The sequence below is a fragment of the Aulonocara sp. 'chitande type north' Nkhata Bay genome, linkage group LG18 (genome assembly GCF_057382095.1).
Source record: "Aulonocara sp. 'chitande type north' Nkhata Bay isolate Kocher_YH1m ecotype deep benthic linkage group LG18, A_spYH_male_GT1.1, whole genome shotgun sequence".
Taxonomy (NCBI): domain Eukaryota; kingdom Metazoa; phylum Chordata; class Actinopteri; order Cichliformes; family Cichlidae; genus Aulonocara; species Aulonocara sp. 'chitande type north' Nkhata Bay.
The window spans coordinates 16,929,698-16,955,926 of NC_141361.1; the positions used below are offsets into that span (position 1 = coordinate 16,929,698).

General features: G+C 40.9%; 1 protein-coding gene across 1 annotated transcript; it reads right to left on the bottom strand.

Moving 5' to 3' along the window:
- Window positions 1-2,000: 2,000 nt before the first annotated feature.
- Window positions 2,001-22,613, bottom strand: wnt9a (wingless-type MMTV integration site family, member 9A). The gene is made up of 4 exons (XM_086272427.1): window positions 22,477-22,613; window positions 8,851-9,110; window positions 8,446-8,708; window positions 2,001-6,055 (listed from the first exon to the last, which is right to left on the bottom strand). The coding sequence occupies exons 1-4, from the start codon at window positions 22,566-22,568 to the stop codon at window positions 5,552-5,554; spliced, it is 1,119 nt and encodes a 372-aa protein (XP_086128553.1). The 5' UTR covers window positions 22,569-22,613; the 3' UTR covers window positions 2,001-5,551.
- Between the last annotated feature and the right edge of the window lie 3,616 nt (window positions 22,614-26,229).

A 26,229-nucleotide genomic window follows, 5' to 3' on the forward strand; every position in this document is an offset into this window, starting at 1 on the left:
AATGCCCGAGAAAAGCCACCCACTCAAATGTAACTGAACATTTAAAATTAAAAATTGCACTCACCTTCCTAGGCATTGAGAACTGCCTTAATTCTTTGCGTCATAACATCAGTGAGGTACTAGAAACATTGCGCAGAGATTTTGGTCCATATTAAATGTGTGTGTAAAATATACACCATACCATTACACCACCATCAGCAGCCTGAAAAGAGACAGAAGGCAGGATAGATCCATGTGTTCATTTGATTTATGCCATAACTTAACACTACCATCTAAATGGCATAGAAGGAATTGAGGCTTATCAGAACAAGCAATGTTTTTTCAATCTTCTATTGTTAAATGTTGGTGATTGTGTGCAAATTGTAGCTTATGTTTCCTGTCCCTAGCTTACAAGAGTAGCACCCAGTGTGGTCTTCTGCTGCTGTAGACAGGCTTCAAAGTTCGACATGTTTTGACATGCATTCACAGATGCTGTTCTGTAATAAGTGGTTATTTGGGTTAGTACTGGCTTTCTACTGCCATTCTCCTTTGACCTCTGGAGGACTGCTGATCATGATCAACTACCAGAAGTTTTCTCTATTTTGAATTATCCATCCATCCATTCGCTTCCGCTTATCCTTATCAAGGTCGCGCAGGGCTGGAGCCTGACACGGCTACCATAAGGCAAGAGGTGGGGTACACCCTGGACAGCCAACGCAGAGAGACAGACAACCATGTAGGCAATTTAGAATAACCAATTAACTTAACCCCACTAACTGCATGTCTTTGAACTGCGGGAGGAAGTGGGGTACCTGAAGAGAACCCCCGCAGACAAACATGCAAACTCTACTGCTAGATGGTGGATTTGAACCCAGGTCTACTTTGGGCCATTCTCTGTAAACCCTAGAGATGGTTGTGTGGGTAAATCCCAGTTAATCAGCAGTTTATGAAATAGTCAGACCAGCCGGTCTGGCACCATGTCACCTTGTTTCAACTTCAGCACATTGTCTTGACTTGTTACGTGCCTAAATGCATTGAGCTGCTGCCATGTGATTGGCTGGTTACATATTTGCATTCATGAGCAGTTGAACATGTGTACCTAAGAAAGGAACCAGGAATGAACATATTAATTTCTAGTGATGTGCGATACCACTGATTTCCTTTCCGATCCGATACCAAGTAAAATTCAGGGTGGTATCGACGATACTGATACGATACCGATACCCTATACAAAACGTATTTAATTTATTCTATCTCAAATTATAGCGTCATAATGATTACAGGACATCAGATTACTTGTTCTTATCACTTAATAGTGCAGAGTTCATCATATAGAAATAAAAAACTGAAGTTTTGCACTATTTGAACACCTTGCCTGCCTGCAGCACTAAAGGACTCAGTGAGAGACATCTGTCTCGCCCTAGCAGCACCTGTCCACTCCTCCTCTTCAGTTCGCCTCAACATATGCTCGTCATATTCTGTGATATGATTTACTCTGAGGTGTTTGACAAGGTCAGTGGTGTTGCCACAGCACCTCACTTTTTTGCCACATGTATCGTAAACCATGCCTCAGCTGTTTGTGGAGGTAAAATACGTCCGCACATGACTCCAATTACGCTCAGCCATTCTTGTGAGTGCGCACGCCAAGGGGCTGCGACACATTTATACAGCTATATTTCACACATGACTATGAAACCCGGAAGAGGAAGTTGTTCCTTCGAATGTAGACAATCCGAATGTTATAGTTTCTTTCCACTGTGTTCCTGTTAATGATAAACTACAAATTTACCCTAAATTACTAAAATATCGATATTTTAATGTGAGAATCGATTCTAGAACATAAATGATTGGTATCGGAGGAATCGATATTTCAGGATCGATCCGCACATCACTATTAATTTCACATTTTCAGAGGCTGAATCCAGCAAATATGTGTCATCAGTAATGGAAGAACTTTAAATTCAAGGCATGATATACTAATTAAACTTCAATGCTACCAAATAATGCACGTACATATTAAATAATTTAAAAATCCATTTATTATTTCAGATTTTTTCCGCCTTTGTTATACAAAGATGTTAAATAACTTAAATACATTCTTACCAGTCATTTGTGATCTGTTTAAACCTACAAGCTATACACATGAGGTAGAGGAAAATAATTTAGAGTTCCCATAAGACATGAATAAGTGAACATGGACAAAGCTTTGTTGGTGTAATATTATCACAAAGGACAATACATAGCTGGTGTATTTTATCTTTGTTTTACAAGCACAGCACAAATCCTAACAAAAAGTACATGTACATGTAAAGTGACCCTAAGGTGAACAAGTCCATACTGATCATCAGTCCTTTCACAAAACCGCTGATTATACAAGATTAAGTTCTATAAAATATTCTTGATAACTGTGATTTTCTTTGCATGCTTTCAGAAACTGCATTACCGCGAGTGAATTAAACCAACTAAAAGTGAGCTGATTTGAATTTTGTTAGGATTTGTTAGTGCTTAGATAACAATCTTGAGATATAAAATGAAATATGTTGATAGTATACACTGCTTCTCGAAGCCTCCACCCCAAAAGGAACAAACACCCAAAAAGAAAACAGAGTAAAAAATACAGGATATAAAATCAATTTAGACTTTGAAGTTATTTACACTAAACACATGCTCATAATATATTTAAAAAATAATTTATCTTTCTTTTCTCTACAACATAGAATTTTGTACATGATCCACTGATGACTAAACAGTGCAGAGTTTTGGATTTGAGAGCGTGGATGACTGTGACATCTAAAAACCCAGCGGACTGCTGCATCATGCTCCTCTTTTCTGGACTAAATTTCTACGCCTATGTACAATCTATAAACAAACAAAAATGCAATCTGTTTGCATTTCCTGTCGTGTCTGTTTTGAATCCGTTCAATGGTAGAGAACCTCACCATGTTTGGGCTGAGGCGGAGTGTGTGGCGCAAACACACACCAGAAGCTGTGGCAAGCAGGCATTTGTGCTTTGCGTCTCTGCATAGCTATTATGGTTTCCATGTAGCGTGCAAAGTTCTATGTATATGTTTTGACCAGTCTTTATTTGGCATGCCATCTCATATCAAAATGCTTGGAATTCATCTCCTTTAGACAAATAAGCCATGCACGGTTCTCTTCTTATCAGAGGGAGCTTTGATTTAAATCACTGTGAAACTCCTTTTTAAAAATGCACTGTGCAGCATTGATGATTGAAATCCGTAATCATCTCGTTTCAGCAGCTATATGCCGTTTCAGCAAATGCTTCACTCATTTATTTAATTTCAATTTGTGTTTCAGATGCTTGTGAGAGTTGAACATGTGCCTCACTTTTGTCTCTATACCACAGGAGAAGAAACCTTTGCTATTTACATTTTTTAATAAAAAACAAGAAGAAAAAAAGATTCTGCACTGCACTGTATCCATAAATACAGATCTTTAAATACTTTAAAGGGCTTTTGGGCTTCAGTGCGTGAATGGTGCTATAATACAAAGCTGGGTCCCTCACTCAGTAGTTAATTCACACCAATCTAAAATATGGCCTATAAGGTCCTGTATTTGATAAAATATAATGTTTCTAAGCACTAAGTGCTGAGAATATGACAAAATTTTGTCTGCATTGTTTGTGTGCACAGAGGCATTTCTCATAAAACTGTAATGGAAACAATTTGCATGTTCTTCTTATCAGTCAGCTAGTTAGCTTTGCATAAACGCCGCAAACTTGGACACAGTGAGACTGAAATGTGCCCTAAGGTATCAAAAGCCACCTTTCAGTACCTTTAAGGTTCACTGATTAACAAGTTACATCCTGTCTGTTTAATATGTACAAAAAAGCGTAACAAAGACGAGGCGTGGTTTAACTTCCTGGATTAAACAAACAAGATATAGGAGGCCAAACAGTGAGTTTAGAGGTGCTGATGGGCAAATTTTGTTAAAAGTAGCAGTTTCCTCTGTTTCTTTATGATAGGCTAAGGAAAAACCAGACTGAAGTTTATTATTTCATACCACGCAGTACTTCCTGCAGTGTCAGACCGTCACTCTTGTATGGTGGGGTCAGCATGCTGCGTTGTGTTAACTGTGTCAAAAGGTGCTCAGCAATAAGATGAAAAGGTAAAGTTAACTTATAAAAACAACTTCACTGACTTCAGAAAGAAAGAAATTTGCGGAACAATTACACAAATATTAGTTTTATAATAGATCTTTATATTAGCTAAGAGGCTTGTGCTTTCATCTTCACTTGAACAAAAAGTCAGTCGCCCCATACTGTTTGAACTTCCACTGTACACACTGCGTGTCAATGTATTTCATATGGCTCAATCAAATTTGTGGAAGCAGAAGAGGAAGGAAGAATACGAAATGGCAGGGAGTTAAATTCCTCCAGTTCTCCACAGTTTTCTTTAGAACTACAAAGTAGATTTAAGCTTCACAAAGCTCTACACTTTTTGATCCGAGTCTCACGTGGGCCTTCTGCTGATCAAGAGATCACCTGTTGCTATGCTTTTGACTGTAATAACAAGGCCGCTGTCATCTCCACCTTGGATTCAGATGTTCTTTCTGGTTTAGTCAAACACATATAGTGGTTTAAGTTATTCCCTGAACACTGGCCGAGAATAGCCTAAACTGACTGGTTTAGTTATCTTCTGTTAATGTATGCACTAACAGCTTCATATTACAATATTACAAAAAAAGAAAAAATTAAAGATATTTTTGTTCCTCCTCATGAAGGAGTAGTCCCAAAGGATCTATAAATTATCCACAGAAAGATGTCAGACACAAGCGTGCTGCTTTCCAAAGGGCCTTGTCAACATGAATCAAAAAGAAAACTGAGCAAGAGCACACAAACAACAAAACATTTGTGTGGTTAGTGGTTTGTTTTAACATAGTTAGATAAGTGGCTTATATAATATCATTACAATATAACTGAATTTATGTACATATATATGCAAACACACAATGTGTGTGAGTGTAAATATGTGCGTGTAGAGTAATTCTTACACCCTGTCTTTTTCCTTTTTTTTCAGTTTCCGTATATGGTTTTGAATCGCCATAAAAAGTCGTCACTTAATTTTTCCGCTCCCCCCCCCTCGCTATCTACCTCATGTTCACATGCTTACAAATACTGTACACACGTAAAAATTGACAAACACACACACACACCATTCCTCTTTGGGCAAAGCCCCAGAAATCAGTCTGTTGATGTAACTGTCCTTGTGTTGTATCCTCATTAACTGGGCGTTAATCGGTTTTCTTGTGAATTGATGACAAAGATTTTTGTTTTTCTTAAAGGAAAGTGAAAGCGTCTCTCTTCAAGGTAACGCTGTGATAAAGAGCTTGAGATGTTGACCCAGTTGTCTGAGAAAGTTTTTATTCTGCAGGACCTCTGAAACCCAACCCACAGAAATCCCTCAAAGTGCTTATTGCTTCTTGGCTCGCTCCTTTTTTGCTTGCAGAATGCTGCTCCGACACTGAAAGCAAAACTCTGCATGAGAAAAAAAAATGCTCCTCTTCAACACAACCACCTTCCTCAGACTGAAAGGGCTGAACGGTGCCCCGTTTACCCCTTGCAGGTGTAGACCTCCTCTCTCTGTGTGCACTGCTTGCATTCAACGTAGCAGCACCAGCGCACCTGGCATTGGCAAGGCCTGGTCACCTCCCTGCTTTGAGTGTTGTGGCCTCGCCCGCAACAGATAGCATCACAGTTTTTGTCCTTGTAGCATTTGCGGGCTGCGGTGCCCGGTGAATATTTGGTGGGTCTACAGAAACTGGGTGAGTCCTCGATGTGGAGCAAGTCCATAGTGCGGGGGATTTGATCGTTCAGGCCGGGCAGGGGCTGTTGTTGTTGCTGCTGCTGCTGCTGCTGGTTGCGGCCCGTGGAGATCTCTCCCTCCCCGGTGGCCTCGTTGGTGGAGCTGCCGACCTTGACGGAGGTCTCGTAACGCTGCTTCAGCTGCTTGCCGATCTCATGGAAGGGCTGGAGCTGCCTCCAACAGGTCTGGACGGTGCAGGAGCCAGATACGCCGTGGCATTTGCAAGTGGTCTCCACTCCAGCCTTGATTACCTGGACCAGAGACAGAGCAATACTGTTAACCACTGAGAACCAGTGAAGGCACACAATGAAAGGTATGCAATTTAACAAGCTTTTGTTTAGCAAACAGAACTTGAAAGAGCCGATTCATTAAAGTATTCTCACAACTAGATGAACTGGGTGGAGTACGGCGGCTTGGGAAGGTTATAGACATATATTTTACATTCATTGCTCTCTTTCATATCATAATTAAAGGGGAAAAACTTCACTTATTGCTTGTGAACTAAAGGAGAACAATGGCGTCTGAGGCTTCTTGTATAAAAGAAAAAGAGAATTATAGTTTGTGGGAGGATTGATTTTGTTATAATAACCACAGATGAAATTTTGATTAAACAGTTGTGGTTATTATGATAAGTGAGGGGAGGTTATGGGTAAGAAGAAGCCACAAAACAATCCATTCAGTCAACTATGGGAACCCTTCATACCTCCTCCTGTACTGGGTACTTTACTAAAATGTGTTTTTTAAGCCCAGAGTTGATCAACCCAGCGCTATAGTGCGGTCATTTTGGCATAACCCAGAGCAAAGTCACGCAAACGTTTGGGAAGAGAAAGAATATCGAAGAAACCGTTTTTTGTCTTACACAAAATCACACATAATTGCAAGTGAAACAGAGGAATTATCAGCTAAAGAGACCACAACACGTTACTTTAATATCACTTGACCCCCTAGCAGTCAGCCAGAGTTCATTTCTGCATCCACCACAATGTGTAAAGCAGAGTGTGTCCGCGAGAATCAATGACAATAACATATTGTCTTATACAGGGTTTGGAAACAATTTACAAATCTTTTCTCAGACTGTGAGCGAGATCGGGGAGCAGGAAGTGCATATTCATCACACCAGCAGGTCAAGAAAATTTGATAGGTCAGCCTTTAAAATGTCGGGGGGATGCAGAGGCTCGCACATTCCAATTTTGTCCTCGGCGTGGGAATTCATCCTGAGCGAATGCGATACACCTCGCTACATGTGCAAATTATGAAAAGAAAAAAACAAAGAAGGAGCCAAAACAATGTTGTAAATCTTTTATCACAAATAAAATCTCCAAGGAGGCTGGATTTAGGAGAGCCAAGTTGAAAAGGAAGAGCTCGCATTCGTTTGGGGGAGAGTTTTATATCTGTTAATATTTGGGAAGTGTGCTTTAGCTGTAATTCATTTTGAAACCAAAATGAAAAAGGCCACAACAGGCACAAAGCACAGTAAAAGAAATATATTCCAGACCATTAGTTTGCTTTGGCTTGACATATTAGGAGCATTTATTCTGCTATTAAAAACACTTCCAAGATGAAAAACCCATATTTGCTCACCACAAACAATCACTGAATTCTACCAGAGCACAAATGAGACTCTTAGCCTATCTAATCTGAGAGAGAAAACCAAATATTGACTAATGAACACTTTCAGATTTCACTAAAATTTACAGCAGCATTACTCTGGGTTTCTTTTAAACTTGTGTGTTGGATTTTTGAAACACTTCACAATTTTCAATTGATTTTGCTCTCCCAAAATGCCCCAGTTAACATCATCCAGGTGTAGGGAAGTTCAGGTCCCATCTGGTGATCCTAATTACATATTTGGAGACAGTTAAGATGGAGCAGTTTGAGTCAAACAGCAGTGCTGTAATGTTTAAACTCCAGTACAAAAGCAAAAGCCAAGATATGGAAATGCAGTGTATCCGGGATATGGCGCAAAATGAATCGGTACTTCACATTGATGTTTGCCGACAAAAAGAACTCAGAGTATATTGCATTAATGCTATTTTCCCATCGTTTAAATGATTCATACAAGCAATTAGCAAACCTTTCTGTTTACATAATGTCTGTCTCGCCATATGAACTCTGACCCTCTTCAAACTGAAGTGTGTTTCCTAGTTAGATTCATGTGTATGGAATAACTCAAAGTCTGTAGAAATTGCAGCGTTAATAAAAGGCGAGTGAAGCTGACACTTTGGGTAAATATACTGCTATGAAATTAGAGTTTGATAAATCTTTCTTTTTCTTTGACTGTTACTCCTTAAAAGTTTTCCAACATCGCTGACATGTAGATGAATAACTGTCACAAATTAAAATGAAGTCGAATTTAATGTTTTCAATAAATTATTAGCTAATATTGTTGCTGTCACAGACCATCATATACCTCTAAGAGGCAACAATGTCGTAGAAGGAGTTGGAGATCTGAGATCAAAGCAGCAGATGTTGAGATATTTGCTTTTGTTGCGTCGGCTGACTTTTGGCTCGAAGCACGGGTCAAGCTCCAGAACGAATGAATCCCCCATTTCCCATGGTGCAGCTAGATCGCGTCATTGGATAGACCAAGTAAGTAAATAGTGCTATCGGTCGGTACGTCATGACCATTTGACGCACTTACCTTCATGCCCACGTTCGTATTGTGCATGTCCACACGTGCACGTAGATCCTTGTTCGAGCGTTTGCCCAGGAAGTCCTTGACAAACTTGTTTGCGTATTTGAGGTTGTCTCCGCAGCCTCCCCACTGCCACGCCTTACGGTTCTCCAGGTCGGGGGCCTCGTCGCATGTACAGCGCTCCATGCGTCCTGCGCTGCAAGCTTTGGCCATGGCATGAGTTAGACCCGCTGAGGAGATGGCGTACAAGAAGGCCGTCTCTTTAAATCCTAGAGAAGCCCGATGGAGAGTGGCAATTGGGAGACAGGAAAATAAAGGGTTTTCTAAAGAGTTGGCTCACTCACACATTAGGTTTTAAGTGCACAAGAATAAAATGCATATTCAAATGGGAAGAAAAGTAGTAATAATCACCTCTTTTTAATATGTTGGCTCGGTGGCGCCCCTCTAAGGTGCAGTTCCACCTCTCAAAGCGGAATTGGTACTGGCATTCTAGGGCGCTCATGGTGATGGCCTCTCTTAGAGTCTCCGCCACGCCCGGGTCTCGTCTGCACATCCTGCGCTGCTTCTTTTCTAGTTTGAGCCGGTCACACAGCTTGAAGTGGGCCCTGCCTATGCTCTCCTCTGGTAAAGAGTTCAGTGGCAGGACAGACAACGGTTCATTACCTGTCAACCTGGAAGAAAGCATCACAAGCCATTTGGAAACAGAAAGATACTGGGATTGTCTTGATAAAGTATTCAGACAGAACAACAGGATACTGACAAAGCTATACTGCATAAACAGCACAGGAAGCACAGCTGCTCACATAATGCTCAAAAGTTTGGTTAATGTTCAAATGAATTCAGCTGTTCAGTGGTTAATGTTCAGGGGAATTCAACATTTGCTGGAGATTGAGATCAACTCTCGGTGGAGGTGTGTCTGAGTAAAGAGCAAATTCTCTGCAGTGGTGGAAAAGTCAGGTTTACCATGTAATTCTTTTGAATTTTGGATACCTAAAAATCCCGTTGTAGAACAATGGAGTTATAATTAGCTTTTGTTTTAAAGCAAAGGAGAAACAAATTATACTGTTAGCATTTTTGTGAGAAGTTTTTATCCACGGGGAAATTTAAAAGAAACGGGGCACTTAATGTAAGAGTGCCTCTGGAGTACTTTTAAAAAAGAAAATGTACTCAGTAACTTTTTATTTCAGAAGCAGGGAAATCAATATCTCTGCCCCTTACAATGTAAGTACACAGTATTATTAGTGGTGTGGGCTTTAAAAATACCTGTAGTTGTAATTAGTTTCTCCTCTCCTTTAAAACTGAAAAAAGGTTACTTACTATGTTTTTTTTACTGTAGTGACATTTTAAGTACCAGTAGGAACACAAGTCTTTGTACTGAAAATTGCAACCTATTCACAAAGATTTACATGGGCAACTGGACCGTAGGTTATGGGCTGTATATTGACGTTCTACCAAAGGTTCCTGAAATCAATTTTTTTTCCATTTTACAGCAATAAACTTACAGCATCAGCTGCATACTGAACACTTTAATACTGCAGTACGAGGTTATAATGTGCAGATGACAAGGCATTCAGTTAGTGTGGGGACATTTTAAACATTTGTACTCTGTGATCGTGTCTGTCGTGTTACAGTAAAACAGTAGCCAGCAAATGGTTGGTTAAATATTTATACCAGATCCTTCAGATGGGTGGCAGGTTGTACCTCGCTGTACAGATTTAAACATGGCACACAGTATTGCTGCTGTCATTATAAAAAGTCTTATATATCGTATAAAAGTCTTTACATCTGAAAATCTAGACTTTCTGTAGGGGACATAAAACGTGGTGATCTTTTTAGTTCTGTGTTTCTGTCCCACCTCACTCTGGGCTAAACTCTCATTTATGATGTCATCAAGGGGTTTCACTTAGGGGCAGACTGGAACAGCAATTTGACTCCATCCCACGCCACTCTGTTCATGCAAATTGTAATCGAGTACTACCTGGTCATCAGGCTTTTTACTACATAATTATTATGTCAAAAGATTATTGGACATCCACTTTGGAAACTGGAAAGTATGTTGATGGTGAAAGTGTCGGTATCTACAAAGAAAAAAATGAAATAAAATAAACTCTACAAAAGAACAACAAGTTAATTCATGTGCTCTTTTGTATTTTGTGATGTTGACATAATATCGTTATCTGATTTGACATAATGTCACAGTTATCATTAATTATGGTATGTAGCAAAACCCCGTCACTGAAACTGGCCCACTTATCTGGAATAAATGTTAACAACATTATAAACACAATGGGACCAACCAGCCAATCTCAACACTGAGGTTTTCAGGTATGCTAACAGTGCTCTCAAAATGCCCACAAAGAAAACCTTGAACTCTGCAGCTTTATTTTTTGACAAACAAAAGTATCAAACAAAATCCCCCGAAACTGAACTTAAGATACACCGCCACAAGAAGGGTGTGTGTTTAAGCTACAGTCCACCCAGACCCAGACCTTTTTTTTAACCTTTTATATTGAAGAAGACCTTCTTAACAGGTGTTACCTGTTAAGAAGCACTCCCTTGCAGAAAGCGAGAATGAGCAGATTCAAGTGCACATCTGTGCAAGTCTTTGGGGTGTGAACTCTGATGCTAAGCATGCTGTGGAGATGCATGCAGTCTGCGGGAGTCAAGGGTGTCTGAGAGGTCTTTCAACTCACTCCTGTTTGCTACATATAATGTAGCAAACTGTCAAGATGACTGTTCACAGTAGCCCAAAGTGGCCCTCAGGCTACTGGGAAATGACACGGTGCTCCAGACAGCCAATGGTTAAAGTTAATCCCAGTGCTCTTGATGAAGCGAGTACAAGTTAGAAATTATATTTTTAAATAATGCTTAAACAAAATTTGTTGTTTATTATTACGCTCAGCAACATTTATGAATCAAACAAAGGCAGACCATCAGGAATGAGCTTAAGACTCTAAGAACAACTGCATAAATGAGGCACCTGTATTACTTGCTGTACTTTAAATACAGCAAGTAAGAATTTCAATTCTAAACATGGTATGGAGAACATGTGGCAGACTTGCACTCCTTTCGTCAGTTTATTTAAGGGATGCATATATAAAACACACAAAGCGGGGACTGCCACATAGCTGGCAAAACCTATAACCAGCGTTCTGAGGTTGTGATGGAGAGCGCAGGGCATTACTTTCATAAACACACACGGGGGACATGACTGTCAGCCTGTGACCATTTTGGTCACACCAACTGACAGGACTGGCACCCTAGTTGTTCATTATGTGTAATTTCTGGCCTCCTTTACACTGTTAAAGTGAAACTGAAGAATAAATGGATTTACTGAACTCACAAAATGCACAAGCTCTCTGGCCTGTGTGCTTTTTGCAGCCGGACTTCAGACTTTTGAAGGATACTCGTGCAAGGAGCGACACAGTATTTATCAATGAGATTATTTATCAATGATCTGGACTTCTGGCATTCAGTGTAGGCTGAATTTTCCAGTGCACTAAGGATTACAGCTTGCACATGTCAACACCAAGGCACAACATCTGAAAAAGCGTACTTGAGAGACAGTGAAGAATTATTTTATTTTGAAAAGAGAGCAATCGGAACTGCATTTATTTTTTGGGCCAATGTTTGCTGCTTTCAGCTGTGATGACAAAACATATTTAGCATTTAAGATTAACACTTTAATCCTTCATATTTCCACTATCACAGCACTAATATACCAACAGTCATAAATTGTTGTCCATCCGTTCCTGGTTGCTAAAAGTATGCATACAGCCAAACCAATTAAAAGAAGTCCAACTTTATAACTGTGAAGCATAACCGCAGCAAATGGGAACGTTGCCTCACAGTTTACTACAGCCAAGCAGTCTGAAAAGAAGATGGAAATAAATTCTGCAATATTTTTGTAAAGGTGCAGAGCACCTGCTCACTGTCTACACCTGGTTAGTTAATGTACCAGAAGCGATGAGCGCTGATTCGCATTACTCACATTTTAGACTTCTTTATTATTTTTCAGAGAATATTCTGTCACCACTCATGATCACTTGAGTCACGAACAGAAGGTCACAGGATTTATTCAACACAAGATTTGTTTTATTAAGTCCAATAACCGACTGAAATGTTTCCCCTCGAGTGCTCAATTTAATATCAGTGAACTTAATAGTTCACAGATGTTATTTGATATTTTTCTTTACAATAAATTCATAGTCTGGTTGAGAATCCGTGTAGTCAAATCAAAAAAGGAGTCCTCGGGGTTTGCTTTCAGAATGGGTCGAACGGTTTTCTTTTTGCAAAGTGTGTTTGCCTATTCTTAACTTGTCTGACAGCAAGTTCAAATGGAAACCTGGCAAGCTGCGTCTTGACAGAGATCGCCCTCCCAACACACTTGGAGAATAAGAAAAATGTATGGTTTGAGGCGTACGCAGCGAGGCAAAGGGTGTCTTTCTCTGAACAACTGACATTTTCCTCTAAATTGTTTCACGCTTTGTTAAGACACTCTGATTGCAATGTCAAGGAAACAAACATAAAGTCTCTAAACAAACAAATCCAACGGGCCCGGCGTGTCGCGTACGATTGCCAACCTTTCCTCAGCACTTCTTTTGCAAGCGAATGTCAGGGATTGAATAACGCTGCAGAGCAAAGAACCTGTCATGTTAAAGAACATGTAAGACTTTTTTTAATGCACACAACATTTTGCTCATGCAAATGTCTGGAAATGAACACAGAGACATCGATTAAGTGTACTGCTTTGGAAAGACTGCTAATGGTAGCTGAAATATACGAATACCAATATGCTGTGGACATTCCTCAGAAAGACATGCACAGTAACACGTATCAGCTCAGACCTTCCCAAACCCCTACATGCCTGCAAGTATTAGAACGACAGGCCTCAGATGCCTCGGCAACGTCTACTTGTCTGAGACAAAAATGATGGTAAGCGTGAAGCTGGAGGGAAGCCAAAGATGACACGACACTGATCTCAGCACCATTGTCTCTTTTTCAAAGAAAGGTGGGGGGGGGGGTTCTAGCTAGCTGCAAAGAAAGCCTGAAGGCAAAGCGAGGAGGAGAGGGACATTCGAGCAGAGAAATACTTCTTCACATCTCTGGAGAAGAAACTACTGGCCAAAGCTCACTCTTGTGCAATGTTTCCACTCTGTGGCAGACGAGAACGCAGTCAAATAGTATCGCAGATGTACCGTGCTTTATTTTCTTCTATATTTTAAAAAAAATGTTTACAAATGGATGCACTTTTTAATACTTGATGAGAGGAGCTGTTCATTTTAATCCGATTCAAATTCGCTGGATTCAAGATAATATTTTCCCTGGATGAAGGACAGTGACCCCTGCTATCACACAAAAGGGTCGCACACATTCCAATAAGATGATCTGAGAAAATAAATAAATAAATAAATCACACTGCTGTTTGCTGAAGAATGAACTCATTCAACTCGCTAAGAGGAAAAGAATTGGATAAGAGTTAACCTGGGTCAATCATAAAGTCGACTCTGAGACTCGGACAAAAAGGAATAACTGGAGTCTTCCTGCAACGGTGACAACAATCGCTCGCTCCATGAGAGCGTTTCTTAAAAAATATGGGACCACTTTTTCTAGAATAAATGTAATTCACAGAAAAGGTCAAAGGTGAACGACGCAAAGACAGCTGCTAATATACCGTGTAGATATCCAATTTTTTAAAGTTACCTATAATTAACCTTGTCAGATTCGTGTTCACATCAACACATCCAACAGTTTTCACTCCTACATGTCGTTTATATCACGTCCATTAAAAGCATCCATCCTGAATCCACGTGATTATCACGAAACGTGCGCGCTTCAAAGCAACGCGCATGCATCTTCGCAGTATCTTCCCCACAGTGAATAAGAAAGCACGAACATGTGTTTTCACATCACGGTCCATTTTCTGTCGTGTTTTTGTTTGAGGTGTTGGCACAGCAACACCAATTACACACGGAATATAACACCAACATATAAAACTCATTATTATCCCATGTGAGGTGGGATTCCTGCTGATGTTTGCTCAGCTTTGCTTTTTCCATTCACACTCTTGCCTCTACACACTGTGCAGACATCACTGACCTACTCTCACGCTGCACCTCCTCCACTGTCTTTCACTTGGTAACAGTGCAGTTTGTTTAGTCCTTTCTCTCCACCTGTCAGCACCTCCCATTGCCCGTGACATTTACTTTATATACATTTTCCAATGCAGCGGGTTCAGCGAAAACGGCCCATTTCACGCGGCGGAGCACGACAGTCAATCCTTCAAGGAAATCATTGACTAACTCTAAACTTTGCCATCATCACTCGCTCTCTGACTTTACATTGCACTCCTGGAAGTGACCCTCAGCTGGTAATTCTGCTCTTTCTTTATTAGTAAGGTATGTAGACAGCTAAGAATACCTACTATCTGTCATAGTCAGAAAAAAAATCCTATTACTTAAATGTGCTAGGCCTAAACAAATTCTTTCTCAGACTACAAACGCAGCTTGTTAATTACTCGTGGTGCTCATGTGCCCACAGAGACATATATTAACAGTCTCTGTATAGACATTAATCTCGAGAGTCTAAAGTTGAAAACCTTAGAAAAAGCAAATCTAAATCAAGCAAACACGCCAAACATCTGGTTGTTGAATAAGAGGTTATTTTCTCCTTTTTGTTAATGTGCGTTTGAATTTTGAACAGTTGGCGGCCAAACAGAAATTTTTGCTGACGATACATAAGAAGGGATGAGTCTTAAAGAATTAAGAGAACGTACAGGGCTCGAGCTGCGGCTCTGTATGGATGCTTTCTATGTTAGGATCTGCAGCCTCTGTAGGAGATATCCATATTCAGTAAACATGATATTACAGATTGCTGACCTAGTGTGTAATCACCCCCTGGAGATAAGAAAACCACCTGCCGAGCAATATCATTGAAAATATGTTTTCTTAAATAAAACAACAAGTTAATACAGTAAAACAAACAAAAAAAACTTTCAGTTTTCTGTTTTTTGGGGTAAGAATTCACGCAGCTACACGCATGGATCTATGTGCACACGCACGTGGAGTCTTACAACCTTAAGTCAACACCTACAAGTTGTGGCTAAATGCGCCCAGACAGGAAAAAAAAAAAAGCACAAAAGCCACAATTTCTCCATCAGCCTCAACTTGCAGGTTGTGTGGTCTACTGTCTCCTAGATCACAACCAACCCCCCTCCTTCTTCTCCTCCTTTTTTCCCCTTTTCTCCAAACTTCCCCTATTCCCACTGGTCAGTTAGTCTAAACGAATGTCAATCATTCCAACCCAGCTGTTGGCTCAAAACAAAACGGTCTCTAGACAAAACTATTGCCGTCTACGACCTTAACCTACACAAGACAATGATAGACGTGAACATGTGTCCTGGAAAAGTTTAACTGTGATGAAGACAAACTGCCGTGCTCACCTGATATTAATATGTGCAATGTAAGAAAGCATATTACTCTGAAACTCTGAGTTTTTGCAGTAAATTAGGCTTACCATCGGCGATCCCTTTTTCTTTTCCTTTCACTTTTTCCTGCTGCCATAACAGCATTTAAAAATCCTCCTTTTGGGGGGGGAGAAAGTTGTGTGCTTTTCTCAGAAATGTTGGATGAACTTCAGACCACCCTGCCCAAGTCCCATCTGGTGTATCCCAGGCCATGCCAGAGGTAGTAGGAATGTGAGCGTGTGTAGTGTTTTCCCACTGGCCCTCTCTAACCATTGCTGACAATCTGCTCCACAGCTTAGACATGAATAATTGGAGAAACCATGTATCAGTGTCGAATGACTCTCTGGTTGCTGTTGTTCACCTCCAAGAAGAAGTGTAAGAGAAGAAATCCTACACTGACCTCAGGCGTTTTCTCCATGGTGAAAGAAACTGTTAATTCCCCGAATCATTAAAACAAAAACAAAAAATGGGGGAAAGAGTAAACGATTGTGTATATGGCTAAGATAAGATAAGTCCCTAGTTGAAAGCGCTGGGTGTTGTGATTGCTTCTAACAAGCTGTGACTGACACAGTGCAGTAACACGACAAAACAAAGTGGTACTGGCCTGGGACTTAAGTAAGTCATTATTAGTTGAGTAATGAGCCTTTCTGCGTAGTGGGAATGTCGTGCAATGTCTAGAAGTACTGCTGTTCACAAAGCTAGGGGGGGAAGTCCGCTATCTTGTATGACTTAACAGGATATGACCCAAAGTTATGTCATCTGCTGTCGTTTCTGGTCATTTACAACCCACAGAGGGTATGTCAGACTACTCCCATAAAGTATCTGAAGGAGACAGGACTCTGATATTTTAAATGTATATGATACTACGCATGGGTAATAAGTTTCACTAGAAAATACTTTTGTTTTACAGGTCAAAAAAGTAGGAAAAGGGGGGGAAAAAATCTAGTGTCCAGCCTAACTTTTTAATCCACGACTGTGAATGTGGAAACTGGTAGCCGAGTGGCAGCACTATAGGATCTGGCCCTGGGAATGGGAGTGCGGGGCATGGTAAGAGGTTTAACTGCTATGTGAGAACTCGAGGCTTCTAAGGTCAGCAGCTCAGTTATAGTCACTGTGTGACTGGCACAGATTGGGCGTGCAGCAGTGTCCGCATGACTCCCCAGTTCTAGCCCACACCATGGCACAGAGTAGCCCTGTACCAGCGCACCGACACACCAAACACACTCAGGCACACATACTGTACTCGGCTCTCACCGATTCCACGTGCTGAACCACACTGTGGCTATTTGGTGAGACTTTAAGGTCAGAGAAATTCAGCAAAGCAGATACAAACACAGTACTTTTTTTTTCCACATATAACATGTTATTCCTTTAAATCTCATTTCAAATATTAAAGCCCAAATACCTTTTGTCACAGCATTTTTCAAAGTTAAAGACGCGAAGTGTCGATTAACCGCGTCTGACGATTTTTTCGGCTGTTTTTGTGCTCACTCGTGACTCGTATGTTAACGGGAGTGAGAAGAGTTTGACTCTTGACAAGTGCTTGATGATTTAAAAAGCAGCTGAACGTCATGCAAATGGGCCACTTTCAACGTGAAATGAAATCTGCCCCAGGGTGAATCGCAGAACGTCTTCCGTGCCTTGGCCTGTTCACATCAGTGTGTGTCTCACTGTGTCCATTCTCAAACTAATATTCTGCCTTTATGGATAAATAAGCCTTTTGGGAGAATCTTAGAGTATATAAGCACACCCATCCCAGTGAAGCATCTGAGTGCACATCAGCTTAGTCTTCTATATGATCGTGTTTATGCAAGATAAACTCAGGTTACCCTGCAAACAGGTGGATGATACTAAAAAAAGGGTTTTATGCTGACTGCTGCAGAAATAATCTGTTTGATTTTTTTTTTTTAAAGACACTAAATGTATCAAAATCTATTTTTCTTGGATGTGATAAAAGCAGATATTCTCTGGAAGGCCAAAGTTTTAAGTGAGGGTTTTGACAGTCTGCTAATCTTGTCACGTGTGAGGTGCCATGTCTCTTCTATCCCCACAAACTACGCAGAGAAAACTCGCCTGTGGTCAAGGATGGAAAACACAGGACATAGTGGTCACACTAACTAGCATCATCTCATCAATGCCTGACCACTAAAAGTATCTTGAGTCTATATTAGTTTTCCTGTTTTGCAAATTGCCCATGTCTCCAGCTCCATCTGCAAAGATCATCATATGTTTGCATTTTAACCAAGAAGATTTTCCTCTCCGTATCTTCAAGCAATCCATCAATGAAATGTACGCCTGGACCTGCTGCCCTTTTATAATCAAGCGTCTCTTAATTGTGGTCTGTTTGGCATCCTGATGACACGAGAACTGTACCTCCTTCAAATGTGAGCATGCCAAACGCATTTTGAAAGCCTCTCCAAACCATTCAATCTTCAAAAATATCCATCACAACCATGTTATTACACAGTATGAGCCCCATAACAGCCCACATCAGGGGCCACCGAGCTCTTCTTAACAAAGGTGAGTACCAAGCTCTGTAATTACTGATGGTTCAACCCATAAAATCAGCAGCTACACTATGCATCTTCCAGTTTAAAGACATGTAAATTTGTGCAAAAAAAAAAAAAAGTACAGCTTTGCTCTATAAGCTTAAGTTCAAAGACATTTTGAACCCATCATGCAGGATGACCACAAGTGGGCATAAGCCAAGTAAATGTTGCACTACATTTACATTTAATGTTTTCACGTTTTGTCTCCTATTTATACACAAGAAAGAGCTGATGGAAGACCATCCTGCACTCTCAGACAGTACTGCACCACCATGTGGTACCCACTAACATAGCAGGACTCCAGAAGGATGTAACAGGGTACAGAGCTCAAAGCAAAGCCTGGCTTAGCTCAAATCTGGATGTATCAAACAGAAATATAAAGAAAACAAAACTCTCTTTTAAGAGGGACGAGCGGTCAGCTATCTAAGCTTCCAGGTTCGCGTGATCTCACTACACTACACTGTCATGAGAATCCTATCTTCTTGGCTCATGCTAAAGTGATACCCTTTGAGGTGTGGCTTTGGCCACAGGATATCCTATGTAGTTGGGAAATCCCTCTATCAACGGTGCTCCCCGCCCTGCTGCACGTCAGGGCTAATCAGTCCTTAAGGCCTGGTAATGAGACGCTTGCCACCACTGTCTGCCAGGCAACGCCAGCCTGAGCCCGCACTAACTCTGCTCCTTCTAATGAGTGGTAATCACCCAGAAACTCCCCACAAACCACTGCAGGGATGCCAGCACGCACATAAGGCAGGCAAGCCAGAAGACAGGAGGGTTGGGGGGGAGGAGGGAACCAAAGGAAATGGTTAGATGGAGCTGCTTAAAAAACAAATTTTAACATTTTTGCACTGTGCTCAAGAAGTAAGGCTCCTTTGAAACTTAAAAAAAATGCCGTTTGATACATGCCAGGAACTAAGTCAGCAAAATGATAAAATCCTCAGACGGGCTGCACACTGAAGAAAAAAGAAAAGAAACATCACTCCTCAATAAATTTACACACATCCCATTTGCTATCCTGTTGCTCTTGGCTTACTGCCTCACTTAATGGAGCGCTGAAAACAATAATTGCATCTGAAAGGAGCTCTACTCTTCAGGATCAAACCGATGATAGAGATTTTAAGGATATTGCAGCAATTAAATAGCAACCGCTATATTTGCTTCTTCCGGATGCTGCGGCGCGTCTGTGATAGTAAATCCCAGTTGCATGACTGTGGGCAGCCTTCCTGTATATGTCGCATGTGTGCTAAAGAAAAACAAACCCTTGACTCAGTGTAAGGACTCACATCCAGCACAGTTTACAAGACCGCAGAATGACAAGCCTTTTACCAAAACTTAAATTTAAACCAACAGAGTCGTCTCAGAGAGCACTCTAAGCCCTCACGGGGTCACCTGAGCAAACAAATCATCCCCTTTGCTGACAGTTAACGCCATATCTAATCAAGGTGCTGTAACCTTAAGGTAAGTAAGGCAAGCTCAGTGAGCATCTCCAATTCAAGCTCTAATGATAACGGATTTAGCAGAACCAGCACCTGCCACAACAGGCTGAGGGAAAGAAAATGAGTGTTCACATTCTTGTGGCAAAGGATGACAATTTAAGCGGGTGCTTGGCTACGCCAGGAATCCCACCCCACCCTCAGCTACAGCAGACTAGAGGCAGGAGAGATTGTGTTTATGTTACACTTATGCTCCACCGCACTTTGGATATTGGGTATGCAACATTGACCCTCTATTTTGAGTAAATCAGTACCCAGGGATGCCTCGTGCTCATGGAATACTTATTTGAACAGGTTTGTGTTAGTATGCCCCCTGGTCAAAGCTGAGCAAGACTGTGCTGGAGTGTCACCGGTGTCGAGTTTCTGGGAAGCCGGCCACGGGGCAGTCACATTTTGTGTCTGTGTCACCTGCGCAGGCTCTTTCAGTATGTTTCATGTTCCTCAGCAGCAAGGCTAAATCATTCACTGACACTCATTCATATTCCTTTCTCCCTGGGCCACAGAATAATAAATCTGGAGTATTGTAATACCACATGTCTCTCTGCACTACACATGCCACAGATAGAGAACAGACTGACATAGGTAATTGAAAGCAAGTGCTAACTGAATAAGTAAATATGCATTACCATTAGAACCATTAGGGCTGATTTTGGTGCCAATTTGGCACGTCATCTTTAATACAAGTGCCTGCCAAAGGGCGACACTGCAACAGGAGGGGAGACAGAAACAGAGAGCAGTGATACATTTGTCCTTCTAATGCAATTTTAGAAATGAATTGAAACCAAAGACCAAGAGGCAGAGAGAGAAACTACTTGATACGTGCATGAGTATTAGACATGATGATGCTTTGCTCAGAAGGGGCTGAGATATTTCCATCACACGGAACTACTGCAGGTGTCATACAACTTGCTTGCATCACCCAGTTTCCAAAATTAGTGCCAACACTTTGTGCAACACTCCACCCCCACCCCCCAACAAAGAAAAAAATATTACCCAGAGATCTGAAAAACAGTTACTGTGAGATACATAGCGTTTTACTACTTCCAAAACTTCTTTTGCCTTGACTCAATAGCGAATACATACTATTCAGATAACATTTGCCTCCAGGAGAATGTAAAACCCACTTCAACAGGTCGGCAGGTCTGACATACTAGGTTAATGGGCCCTTAGGGGACAGTTCTTGTGCTCTCTTGCAGATTCACATCAGTTCCCAGATCACCTAACACTCCTGGATCCTGCACAACACCCATACCTACCATAAATTTGACTCTGCTGGCAAAGCTTCAAGTGTCATCACTCTGCAGTCTACAACCGTTTGTCTCTGTGTGTCTGTGTGTGTGCCTACCCTGTAGGGGAGCACTAATAGCACCCATCAACAGAGATATTTGTAGATAATACAGAAAAGCACCAAGATCTTAAATGTGTTTAATGTGCATTTCCACTTGCACAGGTACATTCCAGTCTGTGGGTTTCTTTTCGGATTAAAACTCTCCAGCTCCAGGTGAAATATGGCTGCGGTCCCACCTGACATGCTGACCTCATTTGAATGACCTTGGCTTCCCAGCACTGTTAATGTTCTTCTGTAACTAAGACAGAAAAGGAAGCTAAGAGTGTAGAGTGTACGAGTAAGCAAAGTGCAGCATGAGTAGCCACTCTGAAGTGGAGGTCATAGTGGGCTACACCTAAAATCCAAGGCGTTCCCTGGGAATGACTTACTTTGAAATATACACCCGTGTGCGCTTTCTAAATGAAACAATGTTAAGTGCGGGACGCGATTCACGAAACGCTAAATTTTTCAGATTAGTTTCCTGACACGTGTTCCAGCTGTTTTCGTTTCTCCCGTTTTTATCTGATGGAGGTAGCAGAAGAAGAAAAAAACTGCCAAAGTTGTGTGATGTTTTTGCTGGATGGGGGGATTTTTTCTGTGCAAGCTGAGCAGACGTTTCGGCCACCAGTTCAGTCAGTCAGATCGCTTTATTGTTACCAGCTGTTGAGTCTGAGGCATATACACTCACCTTTCGGCTCCACGGCTGTTTTCAGAGTCGACTAAGGATATGATTTTACAAGTGTTTCAGCAAAATAACCCCTTGACCGCTACCTGCCACTCAAACGTGCTGCGCTCACTGAACAGTGGGCGCTGGCTCAATTGTCAGGGAAAGAATGGAGGGGAGGGGGCTCTCACCGGTCAAAATCATACATACTTCCACCTATATTATATTAGATTATATTTGATTTAATGTCATTCTAAGATAACCAACACACTGCTACTTTTTTTTAATTAGCAGCACCTTCACTGAGGTAAATTCTTGAGCAGACAACCGGCTGCACACACCAGCTGTGAGGCCTCCAGGTGATACCTCGCTGACCCGAAATCAGTGCTTTAAAAAAATAAACTTCCTAATTCCACTTTCTAAACTCACTAAAGAGTTTTCAGTGACTTACGACATTTAAAAAAAAATACCTGCTTTGAACCAATCAAATCAATGAAAAGTAGCATCATGGACTTAACAGTGCGTCTGTCATCTCTTACCCGAAATATGCTATGGTGGGTCCAGGCAAGTTGAGAAGATACACTATAACTGTGAACGATAACCATCCCAGGAGTAGGTGTCCATCCAGCATTTTGCTGCGGCTCCAGGGCAGATCATTTCGTTTCTCCTGAGTAGCTGTGTAAAATCCCTTGTTGAACGTTCAACACTTCTTATACAGAGAGGAGCTGCTCTGCGCTCCTCCCATCAGCGGAGAGAGGGGGGGGAGGGAGCAGCACCGCGATACATACAACCCAACTGATTCACAATTCCCCTCTCATGTTTCAGAAAGATTATTCATCTCAGTGCGTCTTAATTTATGATTGGTGTGACAGTTTCTCCTCTGTGGGCGTTTTAAGCACCACGCAGTCGGTGTTTGTGCAGATTGAAGTCGCTCTGAGCCGGACTGGACGGTGTGATAAAATACCTGCACTCAGTGACTGTTTATTTCCAGAATGGCAAACCAAGAATTGGTTTGAGTGCAGCACAAGCAGCACTGAAATATCGCAGCAGTGTTATTGTAGTCTATACACTGCCCTACATAGAAGTCCAGGTGTGTTTTTGTTTTGGATTTGGTGTTTTAAAATGTCTTTCATGTGCACGTGTTGGAAACTAGCTGAGGGTTATTGTTACAAGTACTCTACTCAGATACTCAAATACTATAAGTATACTTAAGTATGCACAGCTGATGAAAAACCCTTACCACAAGGGCACCGCTGACTACAGAGGAAGATCATGTGATTTTACTGAAAGCACCAGAGCAGCTTCTGGAGTAGTTTTTATTATTATTATTATTATTATTATTATTATTATTATTATTATTACAAGTGTATTTTGCATGGCAATTGTGTTATAAACTCATGTTTGATTTGTTTAGGTTAGAAGTTTTATATTGCTGTTATGGGCAATTCACTCACACTCATTTCTGATACTTTACAAGTATAATTTTACTCGTAGTATAATTTTACCTTAGAACTGAAGAAGCTTCTCGGATGAGAGGTGAAACGTCTTCAAGTAACTTAAAGAAGTCCAGACGCTTTTCTTTGCAAGCTCCTTTGACTATAATTTTACTCAGATTACTACTTACAATAATGTTGTTGTTGTTGTTGTTTTGTTCTTTTTTGTATAAGAAAAAGATTGTGTGCATCCCTCTGTAGACATTTCTATCCTCCAAAGTGTGTCATACCTTGGTTCTGTAATCAGGATTTTGGGGTAGTTCACACATTTACAGCTTCCTGTTTTGTAGATCTTGCCTAAAGAGTGTCTACTGAAGTTAAATATCCGTCAGGTCTTGCCTTTTTGCAAGACGCGGTGATCAGTTCTGCTAAACCAGCTGCGCTGAGGTGAGTTCACCCGCAGTTCACAATGAAGTAAATTTGTCCGCAAATATAACTGTAGGCGATTTCACAAGAAATCTGAAAGCAGAAGATGAAACCTTTAATCGCTTTGCAAAATATCATATTGAGCATCATAAATCAATTGGCAAGCTATCAATCGTTCAAGGAAGTAATGTGAACCTTTTGGCAGGCCTGCTCCTGAAAAATATTTACTCTTCCTACGCACCGATTGCTCAAGATTTTGAGATTACCAAAAGTTTTGGTTATTGTCACAGAATGCCTTCTTTAACATGCGATCACCTCTGCCTCACTGGTGTTTGAAACATGTATGCTTGTAGAACATATATGGCCCATGAACATATACAACTGCAAAGCTTTATTTAATGAATGCACATTTTATCCTCTGATGATACACAATTAGGTTGTTATTTATTTTTCCCAGAAACACCCGGCTGATAAAACAACAGCGTTCATAGATTTCTACACAATCAGTGCAATTACAGTGGGAGTGAGAAGCAGCACTGGTTGACATAGCTGACCTCTTGATTTGTAAATAATATCCACTTACTGTTTGCCAGCTGAGAATATCTTTAGGCAGGGACAACCCTTCTTAACTCCTGTGTAAACACCTTTCAATCGCTCAGCTACCAACTAACATCTTTTGTGTCCACACACACCTTGATTTTTGGCACGTAAACAGAGAGAGGGATCTGAACTTGGGACGAGTCCAGGTTTTGCTCAGCTACACCTGGGGAGCACTCCTGCCAGGATTCAAGATGAAGTCTATTCATTCCCAATCTCAAACAATATCCAGAGCATTCAGCGCAGATGGGCCAAGTGACTTCACCGAGCCAACTTTCTACTTACTGTGTGTAAACACAACAGCACCTCAAATTAAAGATTAAAGCCAGCAAGTTTTAAAATTATAATTGCACGCTCTGGGTGATATTGGATCTGTGCTGATCACTCCCCAAAAAGACACATCAGCAGTTATTAATCTTTCAAATTTTTTGTGCAATTAATCTTTCGTTCAGAGGTTTTAAGCACTGACTGAACTAGTGTGGAAAAGTATTTATGAGCAGAACTTTGGTATTTTGAGTTAAATGCTTATTAGCTTTCTAGGAGAATATGCAGCTGGTTACCTTAGCTGAACAGAATACAAGCTTAGCTTACATTTGGCTGACCAAAGGTTAAAAAAAAAAATTTAAATCCACCTACCAGCACCTCTAAATATCACATATTGGTTTAACAATCCATAGAAAAATCAAGGTAGTTTGACATTTTACATTGATTTATGTGTTGGAAGAACACCACCACAGTCCACAATAAAACTACGTGTTGATGTTTTTATACTCTAGTTTTTGCAATCAGCTAAAGCTTCAGAAAGAGAAGGAGATTGTGTTGTATTTAAAATATACCTCCCTGTTTCCACCCTTTTTATTTAGGCGATGCTGAATATAAAGATTAAAAGATCTTCTCATCTTACTGCCCATCTGAATGCATATTTCTAGTCACTTTGTCAAAGCAGGTTAATCAAGACAGCTCAAGCTGTAGTTCTTGCAAGTTTATTTTTTGCATGATTTCCCTTTCAGTTTGGACAGTGCTCAATATAATCTGAAAATTCGCACAGGTGAGCACATGAAAGCACAGGAATGCGCTTTTTTTTCATCATTATAAGCTTGTCAGTCCTTCCTAAAGGGCAGTTATTCAAAAGCCTATAGGCCCCCTGTAAGGGCCTTGCTTCTTAATAACACCTGGTGTTAAGGAGATCAGCGGGAGGGTTTGTCAGTACATGACAAGAATGGACACTAATCCCAAGCAATACCCACTGGTCCTGCATGTCTCTTGAGTGGGATAATTGATTCCCACACCCTTCTTAAAACATGCTCGCCCCCTCTTCTCAGACCGAGCAACCGAGAAAACAGAGCTTGTTTCATTCTGGCGTCGAGGGAACACCGCTATGAGGACAAAAGCGTGTGCTTTTTCTTTTTCTTTTTCTTTCTTACTTTCTTTTTACCCCCTAAAGCTCCTATGAGAGTTGAACTGAAGGCTGTCATAAGTGTTGTAGGTGGTAGTAGAAATTTGTTTGGTAATAGACCCTAATCTCTTCAGGTTGTCTGGAATATTCCTCTCTTTGCTGTTGCAGATCCCGTAGCTAGGCCTCCTCCTGCTTCACAGACCTTCTCTCAGAGGAAAACATGCATATAAGGGAACTAAATGCATTTTTTTAATAGATTAAGACAAGTAATACAATGCAGAAAAAGAAACAAAAGCACACAAAAAAATTCCACCAACTTTGTTTCAGCTCCAAGTGTGACCAGAATACTCATTTCAGATTAGAGTGTTAGACTGCAGTGTTACATTTCTTTGCAATTACAATGAAGTTCCCTTTGGGCTTTGAGGTTAGTCTGACCATTG

What these genes read in the sequence shown, in the direction of transcription:
- wnt9a (XM_086272427.1), bottom strand. Translation starts at nt 22,568, where the DNA reads ATGCTGGATGGACACCTACTCCTGGGATGGTTATCGTTCACAGTTATA. An exon ending in CCCACCATAGCATATTTCGG is followed by an intron (nt 9,111 to 22,476) that starts GTAAGAGATGAC and finishes GCTTTCTTCCAG; the next exon opens with GTTGACAGGTAATGAACCGT. An exon ending in AGCCAACATATTAAAAAGAG is followed by an intron (nt 8,709 to 8,850) that starts GTGATTATTACT and finishes GGGCTTCTCTAG; the next exon opens with GATTTAAAGAGACGGCCTTC.